The 25,549-nt window shown below is 39.8% G+C and overlaps 1 protein-coding gene across 1 annotated transcript in view; it reads right to left on the reverse strand.

Moving 5' to 3' along the window:
- NEK11 (NIMA related kinase 11) overlaps positions 1–25,549 on the reverse strand; it is a gene marked incomplete at its 3' end in the record, with an annotated part of 145,020 nt that overhangs the window by 64,378 nt on the left and 55,093 nt on the right. The window contains 3 exon segments of the mRNA XM_082839292.1: positions 5,835–5,941; positions 5,945–5,961; positions 6,927–6,992. Coding sequence (XP_082695418.1) covers positions 5,835–5,941; positions 5,945–5,961; positions 6,927–6,992 — 190 coding nt within the window.

Here is a 25,549-nt window from a genome sequence, read left to right on the forward strand (position 1 = left end):
AAAGGCGTTTTGTCAAACTTTTCTCCATCCTTCCCCATCCTAAGCAGCATTATCCACACTCTGAGACTGTAGCTGATGCTCTGCACCCTCACCCTAGCAGTGAATCACTCACTCCTGTACACTCTGTGTACAGAGCCATGTACACACTCCTTGTATTGCACTATAACAACATATGGCAATTTGTTTATGTCTGCCAATATTTTGAGGACAAAGACCAGAACTTACACGTCTTTTTTTTTTTAATTGGAGTATAATTTCTTTACAATGTTGTGTTAGTTTCTGCTGTACAGTGAAGTGAAGCAGCTATATGTATACATATATCCCCTCCCTCTTGGACCTCCCCCACCCCATCCCACCCATCTAGGTCATCACAGAGCACCGAGGTGAGATCCCTGGTGCTCTACAGCAGGTTTCCACTAGCTATCTATTTTACACATGGTAGTGTATATATGTCAAACCTAATCCCCCAATTCGTCCCACCCTCCCCTTCCCCCCCAGGTTCACATGTCCATTCTCTATGTTTGTGAAGAACTTACACGTCTTGATGTTTCTTTCTTTCTGTGAACAACCCACAGGCAAGAGGTAAACTGGCTTTCTGGGTGAAAAGGTACACCCTGATTTGTAGCATTTATTGATTTCTGTGGGGTTGAGAAGAGATGTGGATAGCAGAGCCTTGCGAGCTGGTCTGAGCTGGCTGCCACATGCTGCTGAGTTATGTGAGTGATGGAGAGATGGTGCTGGAGTCAGAAGGTGGTCCAGGGCTGGGATGAGCGGGAGAAGGGAAGCCAGGAGGAGTGGAGGGAGAGTCTGAGGCACATGGAAAAGCTGCTGGTCCAGTCTCTCAACTGAGGCCCAGGTTTTTGGGATCCATCCATCAAATGCACCTGCAAGGAGACTACCAGACTGCTTTCCTGGCACAAGCAGTGTGGCCTCCTTTCCAGCCATTTCTTGAACTTCTTAAGACAAAGAAAATGAACAGTGCCAGCTTGTCATAATGGAGATCCAGACTACAGGCTGTGTCTCAACTCTGCTTATTGTCCTCCTGACAAAGCCCTGTTCTACTCACCGCTATAAATAATGAAGCACCTCAAAACTTAGTGCCTTAAAACAACAATAGTCAATAATTTTGCTCATGAATCTATTCTCTCAGAAATTGACAAGGAGGCCTTGAATCTTCTCCCCATGGCATTTGCTGGGCAACCTCAGCTGAAGCTGGAAGATCCGTTTCCAAGTCACTCACATGATTGGCTGATTGGTGCTGGCCCTTATGCAGAAGCTCAGCCAGGGCTAAAGCCCAGAGGTCTCGATTCCTTCCACACTGTACACCCAGTGTGCTACACAGACTTCCTCACAACACCATAGTTGAATTCCAAGAGCAAGGATCTCAAGGGAATCAGACAGAAGCATTGTCAACCTTTTATGACCTAGACTCAGAAGGCACATAGTAATAATTTTGCCATAATCACAGTCTTACCCAGATTAAAGGGGTTTATTCACTAGGTGAATAAACAAACAAATAATAACAAGCCCCAGAGAGATGGGGGAGTGGGGAGAGTAAGTGTCCAGAGTTGCTCCAATATATAATCTAAAATGTCCAGTTTTCACCAATTATGAGACATGCAAAGAAACAGGAAAGAATGATCCATACGTGGGGAAAAACAGCAGGCAACATAAACTAATTGAGAGAGCTCAGATGTCAGATTTAACAGAAAAGGATTTCCAAGCAGTCATTTTAAATATGTTCAATGAACTAAAGGAAACTATTTAAAGAAGTGAAGTATGATAAAATGTCACATCAAATGGAGAATATCTGTAAACAGAGAGAAATTATTTTAAAAATCAAGTAGAAATTCTGGAGTTGAAAAGTACAATAACTAAAACAAAAAATTCCCCAGAGGGGTCAACAGTAGATTTTAACTAGCAGAAGAAAGAATCAGTGAACTTGAAGACAGACTGACAGATATTATGCAATCTGAAGAACAGAGAGAAAAATGAAGAAAAATGATCATTGCATCAGAGCATGTGGGAAACCAGAAAACACACCAGCATACACACAGTGGGAAGACCAGAAAGATAGGAAAGAGGGAAAAGAGGAGAAAAAAATACTCAAAAAAAGAAGGGCTGAAAGCCTCCCAAGTCTGATCAAGTTTGATGAAATATGTTAATTTACATGTCCCAGAATCTCAACTAACCCCAGGTAGGATAAATGTAAATCCACACCTAGATACATCAGGTAAAAATGCTGAAAGACAAAGAGAAAATCTTCAGAGAAAACATTAAGGTCTTGGTTGAATAAACTATTGTGTCCAGGAATAGAATACTATGCAAACATTTAGATGATATGTATATATATTTTGTTGCTACAGAGCAATGTTCTATTTTGCTAAATGTAAAAGAAACAGGTTATAAAATTATACACAGTGTGTTTTTTTTTTGGAGTAACAAATAAACTTAGATAGGTACATGAAGAATTTAGCACATTAAATGTCAATCATGGAGTAAGGGCTCCACAGAGGGTAGCTATTCCTGGTTCTTTTGCTGCTGTTGTATTATGCCTTTTAAAAATCCACCAGGCCAGACTAACATTATCTGTAGAGTTTGTATCAATCATTTCATGCTCATCATTGAAAAAATATATTAATACTCAAATTTACTGCCGCTGACTTAAGTGTTTCCCTACCTCAGCTTCTGCTGAGTGAAAATAATGATGCCAGTGCTCACTCCCCAAGAAGGTTCACTCCCCAGGAAGTTGAAGCTGTCCAACAGCTTGCTCTGAACCCACACAGGAAATGCCCAGAACATGGGCAGGTGAGAGCTTGCTTCACCGAGAGGCAGCTGATGGGGCTGCTGGCTGCCAGCTACTTGAGGTCCCACATTAGCTACAGAACCTGCTGTCAGGTTGGCCTGTTTCTCCCTTTTCCTAAATCCTTCACCAGAAAACAAGCTTGTTTTCCTCTCTACCCCTTACCCTGTCAACCCTGGGAATGCTCTTCTGTGAGGATACTTTCTTAGTCCTGGCAGACCAGGCAGGTGCTGGTTCCTCTTTGTTTTCTTCCACCTGAAGCTAAGCCTTGTCTAACATTTCCATCCAAGGTCACTACACCCTGACTCCAATGCTGGGTGTGAACTAGACTCCTCCAGTGTCCCCTACCCAGGCAATTACCATACCAGACCCCTGAACAAAACTTTGAGAGCATCCCATTATACTTTCCCCACCACCATTAACTCCACTTAAATCACCCAAAGAATGTATGGCCATCTGGTGACCTCTCACAACATGACAAATAAGGCCAACAATGAATAGTCTGTTTCCTTTCTGCTTACAGTACCATTATTCCAATAATATTGTCATTGTCCTTTATTTGTTTCTCCTACAAAAATAATAAGTTCTAACTATTCATAGTTTAAACCAATTTAAAGAACTAGTCTAGGAACCCAACTCATATATTATATTTTTCCTGTGGGGGGAAAAAGGTGTTCAGCAATAGCTTATACAAATCAGCCATGTTCAAAGTATTGTCCTCAGTGAACCTAATTATCCTAACTTTCCAAATAATTGTTTATAAACTTTTAGAACCTAACCCAGTTTTAAGAAAGGGACTTCCTGTACTTGATTGCTGTAAATAAATGAATCCCAAAAGTTTTAAGCAGGTTGAAGAAGGAGGACAAAGTTACATATGGGCGAGCATTAACAGATGAAAATATAGTTAGTATTATAACAATTCTTCTTCTTTAAGCATTATAAATAAATATGTACAGCCATTAATGCTAAAGCAAAACACCTGTCAATTATTCATAAGTGTTTCCAATCCTAAGACAATATTCCACAGTAAACAGATGTTACACGCTGAGATTCAGTGGAAAAATTCTCAACCCCATTCAATCTAAATTTTCTAAGAGTGTCTCCGAAAGATGATGCACTACACTTATATATCTGCCACTATAATTTATATTTCCCTGTTATTCTTTCCACTTTAGGTTCAACAGTAGACATTTCATTACCAGATAAGCCCATTTTCATTTGGATACAACTAAGGTAATTACTAAATTCACAATAAGGTGGTTATTTGGGGTCATGATGATGATAAATCCTTGCCTAGAACTTTCTGAGTAGTTGGTAATCTCTGCAAGGAGAGCTGACCTAACGCTTGCAAAACACAACTGAAAGAAAAGACTCTATGCCCTCCTCTCTGTGGGCTCCTTTGCCTTTGTTTTCTAGGTGACGTCCATCCGATTTGGCAAGCAAATATAGACACCTGTCAAAAGGAGTCAGCTTTCTTGCTATACATAATTCCAGACTTAAATGATGAGCTTCATAAAATTAATTTACTCTTCATTCAAATGACATGATGTAACATCTTCCTGAGATACCATGTAAACTTAATCATGAAGAAATTTTATATTTAAATCTATTTTTAAATGTCCATAATAATAATAAAAATAAGTGTGAAGAGAGATTTAGGTATGTTACCTCAAATTCAATCCAAAGCCCAAGACTAGTTTTTCTCTAACTGGAGAAAGGTACACCAAAAAGAGCAAGAAGATTTTTACTGAGGGTCAGGAATCCTATCACTTTTGATTTTATACGCTAAGGGTTATTGAACAGCCATGGGCAAATAGTAGATGTTCAATGAAGCAAAGTTTAAAGAAACTCATTCATCTGAACATACCTTGAGGGTTTTGTCTGGTTTTTGTTTTTGTTTTTGGAGGGAATCAGGGAACGTCATGATTGAGAAAAGATGATAGGTGAATTGGAAAAGACCACCAGAGAAGAAACTAGTTAACAATGAAAAAAACCACTGAAGAACCTAGAAATGTATAATCCCAAGAGTGATTGAAGGCGCAGGATGGATAGGGATCTGCCCTAGCCAGACCTAATCGTGACAGTGTTCTCTCCCACTTGGGAGGAACCAGAGCAAGAACAGGAGTAATGACCTTGTTGAAAATCCCAAGGCATAACCCCTGCTGTGCTTATTTTTCCCTAACCAGAGAAAAAGTAATTTTCTACTTTATCTTCTTTAGAACAATGAAGCAGACACAATATTTCACACTGCTTATCTTTGAAAGCTCAGAACTACTTAAGTTGATTTGCATACAATAATTATTTACTTAATTAACAAGTTCTCAGCTAAATTGTCCTTTCAACCCTTAACAAGTTGAAAATTATATAAGATTCTCCTTCAAAGGAAAGGAAAATTTCCCCAATTAGGATCTATTGCTATCAACAGAATACAATTTTCCACATGGCTTTTTGCACTGAGATTTAAACTGATTCCCCAATGAGGAAGGAGAAATTCCTTTGGAAAAGAGCTCCAAGAAGCTGAGAAATCTCAAATGTATCTATCACCGAGAACCCAGAATTTTTTTAAATTTAAGTTGATCCTTAAAGCTAATATCTTTAGTAAAAATTCTTAAAAGCAACAAGAAGACAAAAAATAAAGGTAAGCTATATATTTCCCACAGAGGTAGAAGTTAACCTTAAAAAAAAATAAAGCACAGTGTTTAGAATTACAAATGCTTTATGTAATAGACTAGCAGAAACATATCAAAATTTAATGTTTATGATACATTAGGAACTTTCCTTCATGGTTCAAGAAGAAAAAATCCAAACCAAGCATTTAATCTATGAATAAAGAGAATTTTTGAAATCAATTTAATGGAATATATCAAGTTTCTAATCCAAAAGACCTTCTTTTACACTACTTACAGAATAACTAATATTTAAAAAGGATAAAGTGAGTGGATATAATAAGTAAATGAGCCTAAAAACAAAATGCACCGTCTCTCAGGGTAGCAAATGAATAAGGAGCCTGGACCAGCCCATGCCCACTTACCAGATATCCGACTTTGTGTCATAGCCTTTGTGTTTCAGAGCCTCTGGGCTCATATAATGGGGAGTTCCAGTTAAAGTGGTGGCTAGATCACAGGATCCCATTAAGAGTCAAGAAACTCCAAAATCCCCTTGAAATAATAATTAATTTTTATGAATACTTAAAATCACAAAAATCAGTACTGTACTAGAAATTAACAACTGTCGAATTTGACAATTTTAATATGCAATGATTCATACCATTTTAAAGGGAAAGAAAAGTCACACATTTTAAATTATACAATACTGGTGAATAGCTTTAAAAATAAAAGCCTTATAGGAGAAAGAAGACTTTGAAGACAGGAAAGTGAATTATGTAAGCTAAAACTTTATTTCCTGGAATTATGGAAAACCAGCAACTTGAAACAAAAAGCTATTTCAAGTCTGAATAACAACAAACAGAATGATTCTGGAAGCACTGAATATTATGACTTGCAATTTTATCTGAGGGGGGGAGAGTTTGTTCTTCATTTACAATAAAGAAATTTCAAACAAAAAACCTGAGACTTTTCAAGAACATGACTATAAAAATTTGAATCTATCAGCTTCAGTATACTTGTCTAATTAGTTGCATGCTTTTATGATTCCCCCTCTAAGAACACCTACATAAGATCAAACAATCCAGTAACTGTTGTGAGTGTAGGTACAGTTCTAAAGGAGAACTAACTACATCAACATTTCAATTATCTGTGATAACTGTTAATTGCTTGTGATAAAATAAGTAGGGGAGTGGGAAAACTGTAGTAATCAAACTAGTAAAACAAGTCTAATCATTTATTAATGGTTAGCGCATGGCATGGAATAGGAACTCGAAAGATATTTGTTGAATCTATCTAATATGTAGCAAATGTTTTATACCTCAGTTTATATCAGATAATCAGAAACAAAATAATTGGTTTTTTTGTTGTTGGGCACAACCAATCAAGAACAAAAATTTAGTAAGTTTGAATAAACCAATGATTATTCTAACACTTTTAGGTACTTTATACTCCAATTTGATATATTAATAACATCTAGAATATACTCTCTCATAGAATACATATTCTTAAAATCTTACCAATTTTAAGTAGATTATTTTTCAGAAATATATTCTTTGATTTCAAGTCTCGATGGAAGTACCCTCCTACAAAAGGAAAAAAAGGATATACAATTTCATGCAAATACAAAATTTTAAAATCCAAATATAAATAATATATATGAGTGAATGTGAAGTGATTCACACATAAATATACACTCCCAGAGATATATCTTTAAATGTTTAAAAGCTTCAAAGCCACAACATTTTCCAATTTCACTGAGAAAATCAGAGTTTTAAAACAAAGGTTTTAAAGACAGAGAAACATGTAGTTGAGAGAAGGGTGATGTACTTCCAGCTATTTCAATAGGCCAGATTTTATTGTTTTAGTAGCATGATCTACATTGTACTATATCCAGTAACCATACACCCAGTTCACAGAGGAGTTATCACAAAGCTTTATAATCTATTATATACTATATATAATCTATTACATGCATATATATTTTTATATTTATAATATAATATATATATTATAATCCAAATATTCACATTTTATATATATGTGGAAATAATGTTGATGATGATATTTAATAATAGATAACACTTAAGTTTTACTGTAACCCAGCAATGTAAATTATGTCAGTTAAGACTTTCATTTCTGAAATTATGAAAAATCAGACAACTTGAAAACCTTTGCCTAAAAAACACCCAGAAATGTTGAATAAAGTATGTAAGTCTCTTCACATATAACACAACTGAACCCCCAAGAAAATGAGGCAAATCCTTTGGGATTATACAAAAAGAAAACTGAAAATCAGAGGGAGCAATAGGTGCTGATGTCTCAGCAGCCCGAGGAACTCAGAACTCACAGCAGCCAAGACCTTGAGGCCATGTAATGTGGAGAGTTGGAACTAATATAAACACCTAAAGTCAGAATCTTATATGCAGTCCATATCTTAAGTGAAAATACGACCCAAGAAACATTCACTCACAAGTAAACAAAATGGAGAAAAAAAATCTCTCCCTTCATATTTTGCAACCATGTCTCTCTGCTCACTTACATTTGGAATTCAAATATGTGGTAGCTGTATGGCTTAAGACATCTCAAACAAAGAAATTAACATAAAAATTGGTTCTCAGCTGTTAATACCCTCTTGAGGCATCTGGCAGAAGCAAATGCAAACTGAATCAGCAGATAATATATAATAAAACTATACTTCAAAGCTAATCAAGACAGTATGATACTGGCCCAAAAACAGAAATATAGATCAATGGTACAGGATAGAAAGCCCAGAGATAAACCCACACACATATGGTCACCTAATTTATGACAAAGGAAGCAAGAACATACAGTGGAGAAAAGACAGCCTCTTCAATAAGTGGTGCTGGTAAAACTAGACAGCTACATGTAAAAGAATGAAATTAGAACACTACCTAACTCCATACACAAAAATAAACTCCAAATGGATTAAAGACCTAAATATAAGACCGAACACTATAAAACTCTGAGAGGAAAACACACTTTGACATAAACCACAGCAATATCTTTTTTGACCCACCTCCTAGAGTAATGGAAATAAAAACAAAAATAAACAAATGGGACCTAGCTAAACTTAAAAACTTTTGTAGAGCAAGGGAAACCATAAACAAGATGAAAAGACAACCCTCAGAATGGGAGAAAATATTTGCAAATGAAGCAATGGACAAAGGATTAATCTCCAAAATATACAAACAGCTCATGGAGCTCAATATCAAAAAAAACAAACAACCCAATTAAAAAATGGGCAGAAGACCTAAATAGACATTTTACCAAAGAAGACATACAGATGGCCAAGAGGCACATGAAAAGCTGCTCAACATCACTGATTATTAGAGAAATGCAAATCAAAACTACGAGGTATCACCTCACACTGGTCAGAATAGCCATCAACAAAATCTCTACAAACAGTAAATGCTGGAGAGGGTGTGGAGAAACAGGAACACTTTTGCACTGTTGGTGGGAATGTAAATTGATACAGCCACTATGGAGAACAGTATAGAGGTTCCTTAAAAAACTAAAAATAGAACTACCATATGACCCAGAAATCCCACTACTGGGCATATACCCTGAGAAAACCATAATTCAAAAAGAGACATGTACCTCAATGTTCATTGCAGCACTATTTACAATAGCCAGGACATGGAAACAACTTAATATCCAACAATAGGTGAATGGATAAAGAGGATGTGGATGTGGAATTCAAATATGCAGTAGCTGTATGGATGTGGAATTACTCAGCCATAAAAAGGAACGAAATTGGGTCATTTGTAGAGATGTGGATGGACCTAGAGTCTGTCATACAGAGTGAAGTAAGCCAGAAAGAGAAAAATAAATATCATATATATGTGGAATCTAGAAAATGATATAGAGGAACCTATTTGTAGGACAGGAATAGAGACGTAGACGTAGAGAATGAACATGTGGACAAAGGGGGAAAGGGGAGGGTGGGATGAATTGGGAGATTAGGTTTGACATAAATACACTACCATGTATTTAGTGTATTTATGTCAAATAGTTAGGGGGAACCTACTGTAGAGCACAGGGAGCTCAGCTCAGTGTTCTGTGGCACCCTAGATGGGTGGCATGGGGGGTGAGGGGTGGGAGGGAGGTCCAAGAGGGAGAGGATATAGGTATACATATAGCTGATTCACTTCGTTGTGCAGCAGAAACTAACACAACATTGTAAAGCAATTTTACTCCAATAAAATAAATAAATAAACCCCTGAGAATTTCAAATAACTTAATAGGATATAAACTATAAAATAAGTATATTTCAAATGATTAAAATAATAAAGAATAGAAAACACGAGATAGAAACAGAATATTATCAAAAAAAAAAAAAGATGATGCTGATTTGAGAAACAACCAAATAGAATATCTCAGGGGAAAATGTGACCATTGAAATAAAAAACTCAAGATTAAGACCTCAGCTTCCAACTATGATGAAGTAAGCTTATATCACACTAAATCGCCCACCTTCCACAGTTGTATCGAGACTACTACAAAATTTAAACAACGTAAAATTTGGGTAAATTTTTTTAACAGCTCTTTGAAGATATCAGAGATCAGTCAAGGTGAACAAAGGCAGGCAGCACTTGAGGGGCCAAAACCTAAAAGAAAAGAGATGCACTGAGATGAGCAAGCACTTCCCACTGTGTTTTCGTCTCGGGCATTTGGCAGAAGCAGAGTGTCGTGGCCCAGAGCTTGCAGCAGTTTCACTGGGGATGGAAAACAAAATCTGTAGTTCAGAGATCCAAAAGGCAACCAGGACTCAAGGGGCAAATTTTCCAGAGAAAAGGGAACAGAAGTAAGTCTGACATTCTGAATAGATTTTATCCTGAGGCATTTGCTTAATCCTAAGCTGTTCTGGGGCAAGACATTCAGGAGAAAGCAGCTGCTAAGAGGTAAAAAACTAAGCAGAGTTTTCAGTAGATTCACAAAGCTGAGGAGGGGTCTTGGTAAATAACTAAAGCCTTCAGCTGAAAACCCTGAACACTGGAAATAAAGGCAAACTGGAAATAGACCAGCCCTCACAAACCTAGCCTTAAACTATCTCAGTCCTAAATGGATCAAGGTGATCTGCATCTACTACCAGCCAGCAAAAAAAATCAAATCCTCTCCAGAGGAAGATAATATCATCCAACATCTCTACACTATTTTACATATATTGTCCAACATTCACTCAAAAACTACAGGCATGCCAAGAGACAAGACCAAATGACCAAAAACAAAACAAACAAAAACAAACAAATAAAAAAGAAACAAATCCTTATGTGATCCACCTACTGGAATTATTGGACAAGGATTTTAAAGTAACTATGATATGTTCAAGGAAATAAATGACACAATGAGAAAACTAGATTCTATAAACAATTTTTTAAAAGAACTGAATGGAAATTCTAGAATTGAAACAAATATAATTAAAATTAAGAATTCATTAGATATGTTTGAAAGCAGATAAGATGCAGCAGAAACAAAGATTTAGAAATTGGAATAATGGTTAGTGAAAATTATTCAGTCCAAGTAATGAAAAATAATATTGATACTTAGACTAGGCAAGTAGAAGATGAGTTATAGATATAATACATTAACAGTCCCCACATATATAAATATGTAAATAAGTAAATCACCACTAGGTATTTTAAGAACAAGGCAAACAGTATGTTAGAAAGCAGTTATGGGAAGTAATTGGCTGGTGCTGTGGTAATAGAACAATAAAATGTATGCAACAGACCAGATATCAAGCTACCTGGTAAATTTTTTAAGTATAATTTGACTTTGTGGCTACAGTAAGCAAAAATGGTTCCAGAAAGAAAGTCCTTTCATGTGCTTTGTTAATATTTTTTCCTTTGAAGTATTTAGAAATCAAGTCCAAGAAATAACAAGGTGACTAGCAAACAGTTGACATAAAATCTTTCTTCTAAAAAATTCAAGTAGCTCTCCACCTATTTCCCCATAATTTCTATTTTCATGATGCCCAAGAGAGTTAAGTGCCCTGATTAAGAATGGATGACAGTGGTGGTCAAACCCATGGTCGAGTTCCTGCCTCCAACTCCCCATCAGGCCATTGTCCAAACCCTCACCCTCCAGGACCACAGCAGAGTGAGGTCTGTGGAGGCAGCCACAGCAAGTGTTTCTCAGGCCCCGAGCCAGAGTAGGACTGTGGAGACAGTATGGACAGTTTAACCTTCATTTCCCCTTAAGCCCTTATCTGAATAGTTTCTGAAACCTCAGCTCCCTCCCCACAGGTCTGTATTTGTCCAGCAGGGTCTCAGTGTGGCCTGCAGACTCTTCCTGCTGAAGGTGCTGGCATGAGCAATGGCTCCGTGGTGATGCACAGCCCAGGCAGCTCCTGTTGCTGGTCTCTGCTATGTGGCCTTCGTCCTAGACTCTGAGGCGGCTCCTGCCTGGCTTCCTCATTGGTGTCCTGGGACCCCAGGACCATGATAAGCCCTCTGTGCTATAAGCCAGGAGTGATGCCAGGTCCTTCTCAAATGTAGCTACACAGTAGGAGTTTCCGACACCTGGTACTGGAGTGGGGTCTCCTTGAAAAAGTGACCTCAGGACATCCCAAGAAGTGGGAGCCAGGAGAAAGCAAGAATCTCCCACAACACCACAGACAGAACTTCTCTCTGCTTTTCCATCTCCAGACCTGGGGGAGCACACCTCCATCCCCTGTCACATTTAGTAGGTCCTTTCCCTGGGAGCCTCACTATGTTAAAAATGAATTCCTCATACCACCTTTTGGGAAATGTTTAGCCATTCTAGCACAATACCTCACCAAGTGGCTGGGGAAAGGTGTGGGTTGCTAGGTGACAAGGCACTCATCTTAGGGAAAGGGCCCCAGCCCTGTTCTCTCCTCCACTGTGAAAGCACCAAGAACACCAGCAAATGAGATCCCTGCAGAGAAGCTGCTCTGTGCTTCATTGTAAAAAATCTAGAACCCCTTCAACAGAAGTGAGTTGGGGGTGTGTGTTTGTTTTGTATTGTGTTTTCTGTGTTAGCACTGGGGGCAAAAAAGGAGGAGACTTTTTGCCCCCAGAGCCTTCTTTTCTCTGCCCCTAAGAAGTTCCCTCATGCCCAGTTCTGCTGTGGCATCCAGAGACATTTCAAAGATTAGCTAATTAATTGGACCAAAAAGAAGAAAGGCTCTAAGTCACTCAAATACTGGCCCAGTTTATGGAGGCTTGGGGGACTTGGTGATGAGCCTCTGGACACAAACAGCTTTAACAAACTTAGCTCTGTCTACTTGCCAGAGGTTCAGGCCCAGGGGGGAGGAAGGAGTCTTAGAGCTACATTCTCGAGACAGCTTTCAGTGAACTGTGAAAATTCTCAGCTTTTAACAACATTATTTATAAGTGTGTATGCCATATGCCATAGTTTTAGAATATTACAAATGTATAAATAAACCAAATTAAAATAAGTACAGGAAAGCTCCAAAGGAGTAAACAAAATCTTCATTTCTTCTGTAACTTCATTCTGCTTAGTTTTTCCAAGGTCTTCTTTATCTCCTCTGCTGCTGCACTGTATTAGTCAGGGTTCTCCAGAGAAACAGAACCAAATAGAAGATACAGATATGGATATAGATACAAATGGAGATTTATTATAAGGAACTGGCTCAAGAAATTATGGAGGCTGAGAAGTCCCAAGATCTGCTGTATGCAAGCTGAAGACCCAGGAAAACTGGTGGTATAATTCAGTCCTAGTCTGAAGGCCTGAGACCAGGTGAGTCAATGATCTAGGTCCTTCAGTCCAAGGGCAGAAGAAGATGGGATGAGACATCCCAGCTCCCCAGTGAGGCAGGAAAAAGGGGGCAAATTCCTCCTTCCTCTGTCTTTTGTTTTTTTCAGACCTTCAAGGGATGGATGTGTCCAACCACACTGGAGGGGGCAATCTACAGAGTCTACCGATCCAAATTCTAATCCTGTTACGGAGTCCAAGCTCACTCTGCTCACTGCCAACAGGCCAATAAATCAGGAGACGAGGTATTGAGGTAAGGAATAGTGACTTTATTCGGAAAGCCAGCAGACTGAGAAGATGGCAGACTAGGGTCCTCCCAGAACACTATCTTATCGGGGTCTGGATGCCAATTTCTTTTATAGAATTAGAGGGGGAAGTAAAGTAAAAAGGCAGAATAGAGAGGGAGAGTAAAAAGGGCCAACAGCCTTGCAAAACATCTCCTGGAATGGCCAGCCTCAGGGAGGGGATGTGTAATTTCTTCTTTCTTGCAGCCATTCACACGTGGGTAGGGTTCCTGAGGCAGGCCATTATGTGTGATTACAGTAACAAAAGCAACAAAAAGCAAAGGCTGAAGTCAAAGAAACAGATCCAACATGGAGTCAAAATTGGCTCTTCCCTGTTACAATCCCATCTGTAAACACCCTCACAGACACACCCAGAAGCAATATTTAATCTGGGCAACTCATGGCCCACTCAAATTGACCCATAAAATTAACCACCACATGCACTAAAAAAATTTTCAAGGAAATTTGCAACAGAAGAGCCAAATCCATCTTCTTCTTTATTCCAAAGTAATTTCCTAACTCATTTGTAAGCAGTCTATGTAATTTTCAAAATGCATTTGAATATATACTCTAGACCAGCGGTCCCCAACCTTTTTGGCACCAGGGACCGGTTTCGTGGAAGACAATATTTCCACGGATGAGAGGGGTAATGGTTCTGGCAGTAATGCGAGCAATGGGGAGCGCTGGGGAGCAGCAGATGAAGATTTGCTTGCTCGCCCGCTACTCACCTCCTGCTGTGTGGCCTGGTTCCTAACAGTCCACAGACAAGTACAGGTCCATGGCCCAGGGATTGGGGACCCCTGCTCTAGAGCATAAGAGGAAAAGGCTGGAATAATCCTTCATAGACAGATCTATTTTATTGGTTATAGTTTGACAGATTTAAGTAGAAAGCTGAGGGAAGCACTGTGGTAGGCTGTATTCTTGTTCCCAAATATTTGCACCTCTTGTGCCTGGCAGCAGGTGTCTGCCTTGGGAGGAAGAGGCACCTCCACTGGGCTTGGTCACGTGACTTGCTTGGGTCAATGGCATGCAAACAGACCAGGCAACTGTCATGTCTGAGCAGAATCTTTAAGAACCATTGAGTGTTTCCCCTAACTCTCTTGCTTTTCCCTCTTCCAGGAGAAAGCATGTCCCAGACAAGAGCTGCTCCTTTAGAGTAGGCAGTGGGATGGGAAGACTCGCAGCTGATCCGCAGCCAAAGCAAGAAATGACCATCCTAAGTCACCGAGGTTGGGGTTTTGTGTTAACACAGCATGAGGAAGGAGTTTTAGTGCTACAGTCTCAAGGTAGTTTTGAGTGAACTGTGAATACTCTTAGCTTTATACATTATTATTTATGTGTCCATGCCATATGCTAAAAGAACAACTCATGGACCACTCAGATTGACATAAAATTAACCATCACATGCACAATGACGATTCTTTCTGTTTCCCCAAGATCTAGGCCCTCACTTCTAATGTTTTCTTCTCCTTCTCCTTGCCCTTCCCCTTCCTCTGCTTTCCCTCCCTCTGTCTCCTCCTCCTCCATCTCCTTCTTTTCCTCCTTCTGTATCTCTTTCTCTCCATATTCCACTCAGCATATTCGTAATTAAACACAGCACTACTGCTTCAAACCTGTCTTTCCAACTTCTTGCTCACCCTCAGGTGATGAACAGGTTCATCTTTGACCTTCTCCTAGCACATCTCACAATCTGCTTAATGTCAAGTTTGGTCATTTCAGCTTGTCGAGTTCACTCTCACCCTTCCATGCTGCCCAGTGCTGTCACCTTGGCTCAGGTCTTACAACCTCAGGCATGGATTTTATAAAGTTTCCAGGTTGATAACCCAAGTCCCCCTCTCTCCCCTCTATAATTTATCATCTAATCCTCCCAAAGGTCTGGTCACACTACAGCTCCATTCAGAAGACTTCTGTGGTATCAATGTCTATGCTACAAAACAAAGCCCTCTACAATCTCATCTACTTTGATCATATCTGCAATCTGATCTACCTTGACTCACAGCTCCATTCATGTACTCCAAGAGCCTTTCTGATGGGACCACTCATCACTTACCCTAAAAGTACCATGTTTTCCCAGCTCTGTGACTTTGCTCACTCTGTTCCCTAAGCCTGGAAAGTTCTGACCCATCTTCTACCATATTCAAAATGTACCATGGTTCAAATATCACTCCTTCCAAGAAGCCTTCATTGATTCTCCCAAGTAAAAGCATTATTCCCTCTTCTGAGCTCCTATAGCAGGGATCCCCAATCCCCGGGCCACGGACCAGTACCAGCCCGTGACCTGTTAGGAACTGGGCTGCACAGCAGGAGGTGAGCGGCAGGCAAGCGAGCGAAGATTCATCTGCACTCCCCATCACTCACATTACAGCCTGAACCATCCCCACACACCCCCACACACCCCTGATCCGTGGAAAAACTGTCTTCCACAAAACCGGTCCCTGATACCAAAAAGGTTGGGGACTGCTGTCCTATAGCACTTTTCTTGGCACTCTTATCACGTGTTTTAAATTAAGAGTATAATTTACATTAAAGTATATGAATCTTAGGCTTGATGAACTTTTACATACACATCACACTTGTAATCCTCCACCCAGATCAAGATGTAGAACATTTCCAGCATCCCAGGAGGCTTCTTTGTTCCCCTTCCAGTTGAAATTCCCTTCCAAACGTAACCTCTATTCTGATTCACCCCGACATTGGTTTTGCCTGTTTTTGAACGTCATACAAACGGAGCCATATAGTACCCACTCTTTTGTATCTGTTTTCTCTCACCCAACATCACATCTCTGAGATTCATCAGATTGTGCATATCAATCATGTGGGTTTTTTTTTTTTTTTTTTTGGTACGCGGGCCTCTCACTGCTGTGGCCTCTCCCGTTGCGGAGCACAGGCTCCGGACACGCAGGCTCAGCGGCCATGGCTCACGGGCCCAGCCGCTCCGCGGCATGTGGGATCTTCCCGGACCGGGGCACGAACCCGCGTCCCCTGCATCGGCAGGCGGACTCTCAACCACTGCGCCACCAGGGAAGCCCAATCATGTGTTCTTTTTTATTGCGGAGTACCCCATTGTATGACTATACCATAATTTATTTAACAATTGTACTGTAAATGGACATTTTTCTGTGTTTTGGCTATTACAAATAAGGCTTCTATGGTTATTTTTGTACATGTCTTTTGTTGGATACAGGTACTCATATTTCACCTCACAAATAGAATTACTGGGTCATAAGGTATTTAAATGTTTGGCTTTGGAGGTATCAATACTACCAAACATTTTTCCCAAGTGGTTATACTAATTCACACCCTAACAGCAATGTAAGAGAATTCCAATAGCTCCACCTCCTTGCCAATACTCCTTATTGTCAGAGATTTTTAACCCTTTCTGGTGGCTAGGTCCTCATTCTATATTGAATTACAACCACAAATGATAACACTTACCCAGGGCTTGACAGTTTGCAAATTTTCTAAGTGTGTAATATCTTAAAGCATATTCCCCACAGCTCTATAAAGTAAGCAAGGAGAGTCCCATTATGATCCCTATTTTATAAGATGAGGAAACAAAGGCTCAGAAAGGTTAAGCAGATCGCCCAAGGCCATAAGTCACACGCAGTAGAGACCATGAACTCTGTATATCCATCATGCTATACGGTTTACAGTTATTGGGGGACATGTTTTATCTCTGCTAGTTTACTAACAGCTCTTCGAGGTTAGGCTTTATTTTAACTTAACGCTATTTAATAAATGAATGAATGAACTTAAATATAAAATTGAAATTTCTCCATCTATAGAGAAAAACTTCACAATAATTGATTACAATAACATAATGAGAGACTTCCCTGGTGACGCAGTGGTGAAGAACCTGCCTGCCAATGCAGGGGACACAGGTTCAAGTCCTGGTCCAGGAAGATCCCACATGCCATGGAGCAACTAAGCCCGTGTACCACAACTACTGAACCTGCACTCTAGAGCCCGTGAGCCACAACTACTGAGCCCATGTGCCACAACTACTGAAGCACACCTGCCACAACTACTGAAGCCTGTGTGCCTAGAGCCTGTGCTCCACAATGAGAAGCCACTGCAATGAGAAGCCCCCACACCGCAACGAAGAGGAGCCCCCGCTCGCCACAAACTAGACAAAGACCACAGGCAGCAAGGAAGACCCAACGCAGCCAAAATTAAATAAATACATTTATTTAAAAAATAATAATAGGCGCTTCCCTGGTGGCGCAGTGGTTGAGAGTCCACCTGCTGATGCAGGGGACGTGGGTTCGTTCCCCGGTCCGGGAGGATGCCACATGTCACGGAGCGGCTGGGCCCGTGGGCCATGGCCGCTGAGACTGCGCGTCCGGAGCCTGTGCTCCGCGGCGGGAGGGGCCGCAGCGGTGGGAGGCCCGCGTGCCGCAAAAAAAATAAAAATAATAAATAATAAAAATAAAAAAAATAATAATATAATGAAAGAAGCATCATCATTTGTTATCTGAATCACAAAGGGTGGTATTTCAGATCCACAGATCCACAAATACCGAAACATTTAGCCCTATTTAATGACTTTCTTAGAATGCTGAAGGATTCAAAACAAATTTAAATCCTCTCTTTGAAGGATTTTTTTTAAACACTTTTTTCTTCTTTTTTAAATTCACCCAATTACTTTGCACACAGCACAGTGGAGCTCAGCTTTTTCCCCTCCTGTCAGTGGTTACTGAGGAAACTCTGTTTTCAGTGCTTTAACTATTGTCCGGCTGTGTTTATCTTTGGCACCAAGCAAGAACAAAATCCTTCTAAAGGGCCTTAACTTTTATTACATTACCTAAATTCTACCTAAAAATTGTCTTTATTATACTACATTACATATTTATATGTACTTGCATAAACTAGGAATAATTCTCCTTATGCTTAGAGTTTTATATAACTATAGAACCCTAACATGTATACAAATTAAAAACACAAAGCCAATAAAATTCAAATTAGTGAAGTTAATTTAGTATCAAGTGGTGATGTTTTGGTGCTTACATTGTGCATATGGTGCTGGTGCTGGAGTATCGATTCTTTTCAGTTTGTCAAGCCCTGACTCTTGTGTCCTAGAGATGGCCTATCTCTCCTCTTCTCTATTTAACTACAGCAGGTCTCCGGAATACAGCACCTGCTGATTGCTGCGGGGCCCACACACATCATTTAAGCATTAGCAGTCTCTGTCCTACTACTCACTGCTGTTCAGTTAAGGAATAACACTTGGTGTCAAAAACTAATCCAGATCACAAATGACAGACACCTAAAATTGCCTGGCAGTGTCTCATACAAGACTCTTTCTCATTATGCTGATATTAATGTATGTAAACTACCACAGAAATGAAGACATAAAATATTAAATCCTCTTAGAGAACTGCTATACCTTATCCCTTTTACCTTAAAACACTGAAAAATTAGAGACAATTCAAAAAGCTTTCCTCTGAAGAAAAGGATGGGTTAAATGCGACTGTGTTTGGTCTTTGGAGGATGCCAACAACACAGGCCCACAAAGAGAAGAAGTACTTGCTCCATCCATAAGGAGCATCAGATCCAAATATTAAGCTACTCAGACTATTCCTGACAGAGTCGTCATCATTAGATGCAAAGGAAAAGCATTCATCGGCAATAAAACAATCAAAGAAAAATAACTTCTAATTGAACAACATCAGTTAAACTGACTAACTCATGTGTAATGCATTTTTATTTCCCTTCAGTGCAATGTACAAATATTTGCCTAGCATTTTCTCTCCTTCTACACAGGGCATGATGAGTCAAAAGTGGCATATTAAACAACTCGCATCCTCACTCAAACTCAATATCTGGCTGGATTTTCTGGGCCAAGGCGATCAAAGTTTAAGGAATGAATTGAATATTCGACTCCTTGTCAAAAAGAACTGCATTCCCTTCTCATTCTCCAAACCTGCCTTTATAGCTTCTCTTTTTAATCCTAGAGTTTATCAAAATTCTGTTGGATCATACAATTTGTAGTGTCATAATGTTTCTAGAAGTTGCACAGAACATTTTTTGACATCAGATTATTATAGCATCCTGTGAAGTAGACATTGAAAAGTTCTTCAGATGAAAGATGAGCTGTAAATGTATGTATTTTTCCAAACCCAGATTTCCTTTTCTACCCAAGAGGACTCTCACACAAAAAAAGAAAAAAAAATTTAATAAAAAAACAAGATCTCTTTTCAATATCCCATTTACATTCTCAGAATATGATAAAAGAACTTCAGTGGCAAAAAGATAATTATCTACACGTTGCCATCCCCTTCCTGAATAGCTTGAGATAAGAAGTGACAGAAAGAAAACCAAGAAAGCAGGAAGGAGGCAGAAAAAGAAGGAAGGAAGGAAGGAAGGAAGGTAAAAAGGAAAGGGGGAAGAAGGTAGAGAGGGAGGGAGGAAGGAAGGTTGGAAGGAAGGAAGGCCAGAAGGGAGGGAGGAAGGAAGGAAGAGGGAGGGAAGAAAGAAATGAAAAAAAAAAAAAAGAAGAAAAGCTTGCCTTAAAGAAATATCAATGAAGCTGACAGCTTCAACCCAATGTTTTCTACTTTAGGAAGGTCATACATAAGTACAGTCACCCCTGTGAAAATGGCCTTTGTGACATAATTGTCTGCCTCAATAATACTGAAATTTGGATAAATTTGTCTGTACATTCAAATAACATTTCTTTCAGGAATTTGTCTCCAAACCTCGATGCTGCTTTTCATTTCCTACGGTCATTTTAAAACTATATTAGTTAAAGAAATACAAATTCCTACCGCATTTGTATCAGCTTCGGTATTGTTTTCCTTGTGAGTGAGCAGAATTACGTTCCCTGTGAATCGTCTTGCCATAGACGGGCACACTCCCTGGGTGACATTCATTGTTAGTCTGACTATCACCTCCTTATGCTCCCCCCTCAAGTAGTGAGTAGAGGTTGCTTATCTGTTTCCTGAATTGATGTTAAGTGTGTGCACATTTCCTGTGACTAAAGAAATATATACTTAGACTACTGGGGGAAAAAAAGGAACAGGGCCTTCAATACTAGGCCTCAAAGTGAAATGTCAAAAGAGGGTACACAAACACCCCCTTCTCAGGTAGAACCATAAGAAGAAATGTACTAGTTCTTAGCGTTAAGCAAGGGACATGTTCTATTGACAAGAGGACAGAATGCCAAAAGATCAAATTAATTGGAGAGCTGGGTCTTATCCTCCTCAAGTTACTCCCCCTGCAGTTTTCATTCTGCATGTTTATCTGCAAGAAAAACTATTTGTTTTGTATTTACTTTGTTCTTTAATAAACACTCTGTAGATTTTCGTAGGATTTAATTAAGGTAGTCAAGTCACTCACAAATTAAGACACAACAAATTTCATATAAAAGCAACAATTTTTTGTGAAGCAGTCTGATTTTAATTCAGCAATATGAAAAGCATTTATTTCTTTTGCCAACCCATCATAAAAGTAAAAAACGTTTTGGATGAAATGACACACCTTGGTTTAAGAAGTTCTTATTACAATATCTGTAGGCTCATTCTGTTTCCTTGACTTTGAGAAATATTTAATGATGACTTTTATTGCTAAGGCAACTCTAATGAAAATGGTATTGACTTTAATTTGAACCAATATTAATATTGCCCTAAATCTATACTGCTGACAGAAAATGCTTTCCTTTACTAATATCACCCCTCGAAAATTTCAATAAAAGCCTTGATGTTAACTTCTAAGGTTTCAAAAATCTGTAACCCAAAATGTGCCATTTGATGGATTAATGGTCTTGCTTCCTGCCATCCAAGTTAGCCAACATCAGATTGACTTTGAAACACCAAGACCTTGAAGAAATGAAGAGCAACTCAAATACAGTGTCTGAACTCCATCTTTAATTGACATTAAAATGTTTTAAAACCTAAAAGTATTTGATTTTAAAAATTAATCCGTGTTTTTTAAGTCATCAATAGAAGCACGTACATCCAGTTTAAAAGACACAGGAGAGGTGGAGGGGAAGAAGGTGGAAGAATAAGACGTGGAGATCACCTTCCTCACCACAGATACACCAGAAACACATCTACACGTGGAACAACTCCTACAGAACACCTACTGAACGCTGGCAGAAGACCTCATACCTCCCAAAAGGCAAGAAACTCCCCCACGTACCTGGGTAGGGCAAAAGAAAAAAGAATAAACAGAGACAAAAGGATAGGGACGGGACCTGCACCCATGGCAGGGAGCTGTGAAGGAGGAAAGGTTTCCACATACTAGAAAAATCCTTCGCGGGTGGAGACCGCGGATGGCCGAGAGGCGGAGCTTCGGAGCCACGGAGAAGAGGGCATCCACAGGGGTGCGGAGGGAAAAGCAAAGAGATTTCCGCAAAGAGGATCGGTGCTGACCGGCACTCACCAGCCCGAGAGGCTTGTCTGCTCACCCGCCGGGTTGGGGGGGTCTGGGAGCTGAGGCTTGGGCTTCGGTCAGAGCACAGGGAGAGGACTGGCAGCGTGAACACAGCCTGAAGGGGTTAGTGCACCACGGCTAGCTGGGAGGGAGTCCGGGGGAAAGTCTGGACCTGCTGAAGAGGAAAGGGACGTTTTCCTTCCCTCTTTGTTTCCTGGTGTGCGAGGAGAGGGGATTAAGAGCGCCGCTTAAAGGAGCTCCAGAGATGGGCGCGAGCCGCGGCTAACAGCGCGGACCCCAGAGACGGGCATGAGACGCTAACGCTGCTGCTGCCACCACCAAGAAGCCTGTGTGTGAGCACAGGTCACTATCCACAGCCCCCTTCTGGGGAGCCTGTGCAGCCCGCCACTGCCAGGGTTCCGGGATCCAGGGACAACTTCCCCCAGAGAACGCACAGCACACCTCAGGCTGGTGCAACGTCACGCCGGCCTCTGCCGTCACAGACAGGCCCCACACTCCGTGCCCCTCCCTCCCCCACGGCCTGAGTGAGCCAGAGCCCCCGAATCAGTGGCCCCTTTAACCCCGTCCTGTCTGAGCAAAGAACAGACGCCCTCTGGCGACCTACACGCAGAGGCGGGGACAAATCCAAAGCTGAGCCCCTGGGAACTGTGAGAACAAAGAAGAGAAAGGAAAATTTCTCCCAGCAGCCTCAGAAGCAGCGGATTAAAGCTCCACAATCAACTTTATGTACCCTGCATCTGTGGAATACATGAATAGACAACGAATCATCCTAAATTGAGGAGGTGGAATTTGAGAACAAGATTTATGATTTTTTCCCCTTTCCTCTTTTTGTGAGTGTGTATGTGTATGCTTCTGTGTGAGATTTTGTCTGCATAGCTTTGCTTCCACCATTTGTCCTAGGGTTCTATCTGTCCGTTTTTTGCTTGTTTGTTTGTTTAATTTTTTCTTAATAATTATTTTTTAAATAACTTTATTTTATTTTACTTTATCTTCTTTCTTTCTTTCTTTCTTTCTTTCTTTCTTTCTTTCTTTCTTTCTTTCCTTCCTTCCTTCCTTCCTTCCTTCCTTCCTTCCCTCCTTCCTTCCTTCCTTCCTTCCCTCCTTTAGACAATGAAACATCCCAAATTGAGGAGGTGGACTTTGAGAGCAAGATTTATGATTTTTCCCCCTTTTTCTCTTTTTGTGAGTGTGCATGTGTATGCTTCTGTGTGAGATTCTGTCTGTATAGCTTTGCTTCCACCATTTGTCCTAGGGTTCTATCTGTCCGTTTTTTGCTTGTTTGTTTGTTTTTGGTTTAATTTTTTTCTTAATAATTATTTTTTATTTTAATCACCTTATTTTATTTACTTTATCTTCTTTCTTTCTTTCTTTTTATCCTTCCTTCCCTCCTTTCCTTCCTTCCTCCCTCCCTCCCTGCTTCCTTTCTTTCTTTCTTTCCTTCTTTCTTTCTTTGTACTTCTACTAATTCTTTCTTTCTACTTTTTCTCCCTTTTATTCTGAGCCGTGTGGATGAAAGGCTCCTGGTGCTGCAGCCATGAGTCAGTGCTGTGCCTCTGAGGTGGGAGAGCCAAGTTCAGGACACTGATCCACAAGAGACCTCCCAGTTCCACATAATATCAAATGGCGAAAATCTGCCAGAGATCTCCATCTCAACACCAGCACCCAGCTTCACTCAACGACCAGCAAGCTACAGTGCTGGACATCCTATGCCAAACAACTAGCAAGAAAGGAACACAACCCCACCCATTAGCAGAGAGGCTGCCTAAAATCATAATAAGTCCACAGACACCCCAAAACACACCACCAGACGTGGACCTGCCCACTAGAAAGACAAGATCCAGCCTCATCCACCAGAACACAGACACTACACAACCCACTGAACCAACCTTAGCCACTGGGGACAGACACCAAAAACAACGGGAACTATGAACCTGCAGCCTGCAAAAAGGAACCCCAAACACAGGAAGATAAGCAAAATGAGAAGACAGAAAAACACACAGCAGATGAAGGAGCAAGATAAAAACCCACCAGACCTAACAAATGAAGAGGAAATAGGCAATCTACCTGAAAAAAAATTCAGAATAATGATAGTAAAGATGATCCAAAATCTTGGAAATAGAATAGACAAAATGCAAGAAATATTTAACAGGGACCTAGAAGAACTAAAGATGAAACAAACACGATGAACAACACAATAAATGAAATGAAAAATACTCTAGATGGGATCAATAGCAGAATAACTGAGGCAGAAAAACGGATAAGTGACCTGGAAGATAAAAGAGTGGAAATAACTACTGCAGATTAGAATAAGGAAAAAACAATGAAAAGAACTGAGGACAGTCTCAGAGACTTCTGGGACAACATTAAATGCACCAACATTCGAATTATAGGTGTTCCAGAAAAAGAAGAGAAAAGAGGGGGACTGAGAAAATATTTGAAGAGATTATAGTTGAAAACTTCCCTAATATGGGAAAGGAAATAGTTAATCAAGTCCAGGAAGCACAAAGAGTCCCATACAAGATAAATCCAAGCAGAAATACGCCAAGACACATATTAATCAAACTGTCAAAAATTAAATACAAAGAAAACACATTAAAAGCAGCAAGGGAAAAACAACAAATAACACACAAGGGAATCCCCATAAGGTTAACAGCTGATCTTTCAGCAGAAACTCTGCGAGCCAGAAGGGACTGGTAGGACATATTTAAAGTGATGAAGGAGAAAAACCTGCAACCAAGACTACTCTACCCAGCAAGGATCTCATTCAGATTTGATGGAGAAATTAAAACCTTTACAGACAAGCAGAAGTTGAGAAGGTTCAGCACCACCAAGCCAGCTTTACAACAAATGCTAAAGGAACTTCTCTAGGCAAGAAACACAAGAGAAGGAAAAGACCTACAATAATGTACCCCAAAAAATTAAGAAAATGGGAATAGGAAAAAACATATGGATAATTACCTTAAATGTAAATGGACTAAATGCTCCCACCAAAAGACACAGATTGGCTGAATGCATACAAAAACAAGACCCGTATATATGCTGTCTACAAGAGACCCACTTCAGACCTAGAGACACATACAGACTGAAAGTAAGGGGATGAAACAAGATACTCCATGCAAATGGAAACCAAAAGAAAGCTGGAGTAACAATTTTCACATCAGACATAATCGACATTAAAATGAAGAGACAAAATAGAAGAGACAAAAAAGGAAATTACATAATGATCAAGGGATCGATCCAAGAAAAAGATATAACAATTGTAAATATTTATGCACCCAACATAGGAGCACCTCAATACATAAGGCAAATACTAAAAGCCATAAAAGGGGAAATCGATAGTAACATGTTCATAGTAGGGAACTTTAACACCCCACTTTCACCAATGGACAGATCATCCAAAATGAAAATAATTAAGAAAACACAAGCTTTAAATGATACATTAAACAAGATGGGCTTAATTGATATATATAGGACATTCCATCCCAAAACAACAGAATACACATTTTTCTCAAGTGCTCATGGAACATTCTCCAGGATAGATCATATCTTGGGTCACAAATCAAGCCTAGGTAAATTTAAGAAAATTGAAATTGTATCAAGTATCTTTTCTGACCACAACGCTATGAGACTAGATATCACTTACAGAAAAAAATACGAACACATGGAGGCTAAACAATACACTACTTAATAACGAAGAGATCACT

Source organism: Leucopleurus acutus (genome assembly GCF_964270905.1).
Source record: "Leucopleurus acutus genome assembly, chromosome: 5".
NCBI classification, from domain to species: Eukaryota; Metazoa; Chordata; class Mammalia; order Artiodactyla; family Delphinidae; genus Leucopleurus; species Leucopleurus acutus.